At 32.8% G+C, this 4,897-nt stretch overlaps 1 protein-coding gene across 1 annotated transcript in view; it reads left to right on the forward strand.

Annotated features, from left to right (window-relative positions):
• The window catches only part of LOC140451512 (phospholipase A2-like), a 12,126-nt gene extending 11,186 nt beyond the window's left edge, over positions 1-940 (forward strand). The window contains exon 4 of the mRNA XM_072545363.1: positions 813-940. Within this exon, the coding sequence (XP_072401464.1) occupies positions 813-891 (79 nt within the window). The 3' untranslated portion in view covers positions 892-940. The remainder of the gene's footprint in view (positions 1-812) is intronic.
• Positions 941-4,897: the final 3,957 nt, after the last annotated feature.

Raw genomic sequence — 4,897 nt, forward strand, 5'->3', positions numbered from 1 at the left:
CCAAACTAAATTTTTGCGCTCATTTTGATTATGTGAATAACCAGGCATTTAAAATGTTAGGCTTCATTATTAGAACCTCTAGATGTTTGCATAACATTAATTCCATCAGACTGATTTACATTTCCCTAGTAAGATCTGTTCTTGAGTATTGCTCAGTCGTTTGGTCACCCACTTATGAAGTCCATATAGCCAAGCTTGAAAAAGTCCAAAATAAATTCATTAGGTACTTAAGTTTTAAATTACACAAACCTTTAAGCGACCATTCCTACTCAGAAATTAGAAATACATTAAACCTTCCTAGGCTATCTTCCAGACGGATGTATGCTGATGTTCTGTTTCTTCATAAACTACTGAATTCAAAAATTAATTGCAATGATCTACTGTCTCTAATCGGCTTTAATGTTCCCTCTAATTTTGGTAGGCATTCTCCACTGAGTAGAATCATTCTAAATGGAAATAGAATAGACTTTGATTTGTTGCTGTGCGCTTCGGAAAATGTCTGTAGAATGTGTTTAAAAAAAAAATTTTGTAATTTTATGTGATTTGTATTTGCTATGTGCTTTATATAGTTTTAATATTTGTTTTTTTTTTCTATATGGCTGCATTGCCAATTCTTTTCATACATATTTGCTATATCTTTGTAATTATTGTATCACTAGATAATACTTGTAATACTTTGTGTATATATTGAATTGGGTGGTATCCCGTTAATAAATAAATAAATAAAAAAATTTCAAAGACATTATCCTATCGATCATTTTTACATCGTTTTTTTTTTTAATTTTTGAATCATTAATTTACTTTTGTTTCAGCACAATGAAATGCGTTAGTTACCAAGTAGATGAGACAAAAGAAAAAGAATATCAATGGTTTGATATTCCCAATTTTTAATTCATTAGAATTTTTTGTATAATATTATTAAATAAAAATATTTAACTTAGCCTTAATTTCATTTGAAAAACTGTGTAGAATAAGTGAGTAGCAAAAAAAAACAACAACTCATTCGTAACAAAACTTTAATATTACTTTTATATACCTGTAAGTATTAAAAATTACTCTTATAGCTTGAAGAGACATATAGCCTAAGACGAGGTTTCATAACTAGTTCAACAGCCAAACTTCGAGTCCATCCGAAGGTTCTAAATGTGCATCTCTCTAATATTAGGACTTTTCTTTTCTTTCGAGGTACTATGCTTTTGAAAGAAGACAGTAAAGGTAGATCCTTAAGATCTCACACATTCACTAGTAACCTTCTGTTACGTCAGCCCACTTGCTACGCTACTGATCCTCATTCTAACAGCAATGTTTTAACGTGACCGAACGTTCGAAGAAGCTACCAGTCTGGTCTAAATGATTCCACACTGCTCTAATCATGGTATGCGAACGATAAAGCATTCATTCAAGATTACCAACTAACGGCGCTATGACCTCACGAGGGGGCTTAGACTTGTCGAACGAGTCGATGGTCTGTTGAGAGACTTCGATGGAATTCCAGAATAACGTTAAACGAATATTGTTAAGGCCACGTTCCTCCAAACAATTTTCAAAAAATAATTGCTAGAAAATACTCTTAGGAATAGATAGAATTAGTCCGAAATCCCGCGGCATCCGGCCATTCAAGCAGTTCGGATGACTGCAGCTGTTTACTTTAATGGGCTTTTCTCGAAACCGCCTTTTTTTAAAACTGGTTCTCACTCGTATTTCGAAATCATTGTACTTATCAAGAAACCAAACGGCATTTTCTCTTTAGATGTCTCTCTATGGTCGGTACTACAACCAAAAATATTCATTGTTATTTAAATAATTATTTATAAACGATTAAAAGTGCAAAAATGGTCGAAAAATTCAAAAATTCTCCATTTTGTTTTTATTTTGGTGTAAATGTTTTAATATAGCAACGACCATAGCCAATTCGATACAGAATATGAAACCATTTTGTTTTTGGCTTTCAGATAATTCGTTTACAATGAGGTATGACACTTTGGAGAATTTTTAGTAGCGATTTTCAGAGCTGCCATTTTGAAAAAAGTAGTATATATGTAATTTCTTAAAAAAACACACATTTTTGGAGGAACCTGGCCATAAACATTGTTTTTAACTTAGAAATGCCACTAGAAAACCGTTTCAGAACCTTAATAGAACCATATATAAGAAACTGAGATACAGTTCACACTAGTTTCAAAGCTGGCCGATTTCTGTTGTTCTTTCAGATGACCCTAATAAGATCTCTTAATTGTTACAAACAAAGCTTCTATCAATTAAAAAAAAGGCACTAACTTCGTCCCACTAAGTGTCCTGAGGTCAACTTTTTTTTAGATGTGAAAAAATACAGGCTTTCTAATAATGAAAAAATATATTTTTAGCAGGCAGTGGTTAAAAAGCTATTCTAATTGTTTATAAGCAAAAAAATCGACTTGTTTTTGCAAAATTTTTTAGCAATATTTAAAATTATTTTTAGAAGCTAGCCGTAAAATTACTACATATAACTACATAATTTTCTGACTTATATGTTGCAAAAAAAAAATTAATTTGGGTCAAACAAATTAAATAACTTTTAAATTATTTGACTGATCGACTTGAAATTCTGATTATATTTTAAGCAACACAAGACCCAAGATTGTATTTAATATAAAGTTTAAAAGTTTATTTTTAAATGCCACATAATTCAATATTATAATACAATACAGTGTGGCGCACCGAAAACGAAACAGAGGCATTTACTGGCAGATGATTCCTTTTTTGAAAAAACGCTCGGACCCGTCGATTTTGTTTTCGAGGGGAACACAAAATTGGCATAAAATCACTTTAACATTTGCAGCCCCTTAAGCGGGGGTGGCATCATCCCTAAAATCTTAAATGAAAAGGGGGGTCGAATGATCCATTATTTGAAAGGTCTTTCAACTCCCTTTATAATGATGTAAAATTGATGTATTCAATTCAGTAGTTTTGGAGATTTATTGATTTAAAGTTTAAAGTAGACTTTAATAGGTACATCAAATTAGTTTGTACTTCTTTCAGAAGAAATTTGAGTAAAAGCATTTTCTTGATAAGTAAATGCTTTTATTTACTACGCCCATGGTTTATTAATAATAAAAATAGCAATTGAAGTGTCCTTTGTGACAAAAAAAGTTGTTTCTTGAAGAAAGATACGTAGAGAATGCCACGTACTTATTTTAAATAGGAAATAGTACATTAGTTTGCGATTGATTGACCAATCTTTGTTGTTAAAATATCATTTATTGCTTTATACATAAATTAACCATGGTATATTCCACGGCAGAAAGGGTTGAAATTATTGAAATATTTTTCGGAAATAATCAGTGCGCTAATAGAACAGCACAAATTTTTAATGAGCGACATGAGAACAATAATGTGCACCGAAAATATGTTCTAGAACTTGTAGCTAAATTTCGGGAAACTGGATCAGTCGCCAATAAAAAACGTAATATTGAAAATCCTATAAGGAACGAAGCAACAGAAGTGGGGGTTTTAGGGCAAGTTATTGTAGATCCTACATTAAGTAAACGCAAATTGCAAACTTCGTGTGGTGTTAGTCGACGTACTATCCAACGGATTCTAAAGGCCCAAAATTTTCATCCGTATAAAATTCACCTTGTACAAGAACTTAATGAAGACGATTTTGATAAGCGATTAGAATTTTGTGAAGTTATGAGTGAACGAATTACAAACGATGAACAATTTTTATTTAACATTTGCTTTTCCGACGAATGTTCCTTTTTTTTAAATGGCGAAGTAAATCGTCATAATTGTCGATATTGGTCGGACTCTAATCCCAGAATTTACCATGAGGTACACACACAGCAGCCACAAAAATTAAATGTTTGGGCTGGCATTTTTGGCGATCATTTGGTTGGTCCTTTTTTCTTACCTGGAAATTTGACTGGTGAAATGTATTTGGAATTACCGCAAAATGCCATAGATCCTGCGCTAACAGATATAATTGAAAATCAGAATGATGGTCGATACGTTGAGAATATGTTGATGTTCCAACAGGGTGGTGCCCCACCACATTACGCATTAAGAGTTTGGCATTATTTAGATCAGACCTTTCCAGGTCAATGGATTGGTAGAAGAGGTGCCGTTGAATGGCCCCCAAGATCGCCAGATTTATCACCTTTGGATTTCTTTTTGTGGGGTTACTTAAAAAGCAAAATCTATGCTACTCAGCCAACATCCTTAGAAGATTTACGACAAAGAATTGTGAATGAGTGCCATCAAATTACTCCTCAAATATTGCAAAATGTCCGGCAACGTTTTCAGCAAAATCTTTATTATTGCATGGAAAGTAATGGTGGTCATTTTCAACATTTACTTGGCTGACAGGTCAGTTCATTCTTTATTTTTTAACAACTTTGCTGCTATGTATTGATCTCCTCTTACGATGATGTATTTAAACTTTAAATCAATAAATCTCCAAAAATACTAAATTAAAGTACATGAATTTTACATCATTGTAAAGGGAGTTGAAAGACCTTTTAAATGATGGATCATTCGACCCCCCTTTCCATTTAAGATTTTAGGGATGGTGCCACCCCCGCTTAGGGGGCTGCAAATGTTAATGTGATTTTATACCAATTTTGTTTCCCCCTCGATAACAAAATCGACGGGTCCAAGCGTTTTTTTTAAAAAGGAATCATCTGCCAGTAAATGCATCTGTTTCGTTTTCGGTGCGCCACCCTGTATAATATTAAATATATATACAAAAGGAACATTTTTATTCTCGAGAGAGGAAGAAAGAGAAAATATATCTTCTGTCTCTCTCTTACTCATTATCTTACATATGTAATGATTTCACCGATTCACTCCCGTACAAATTTCCAACGTGGAGCGCGCGTATAGAAGTATAACTTCAATAATAACTAATTGAGTTCAAAAA

The sequence above is a fragment of the Diabrotica undecimpunctata genome, chromosome 9 (assembly GCF_040954645.1).
Source record: "Diabrotica undecimpunctata isolate CICGRU chromosome 9, icDiaUnde3, whole genome shotgun sequence".
In the NCBI taxonomy this organism is placed as follows: Eukaryota; Metazoa; Arthropoda; class Insecta; order Coleoptera; family Chrysomelidae; genus Diabrotica; species Diabrotica undecimpunctata.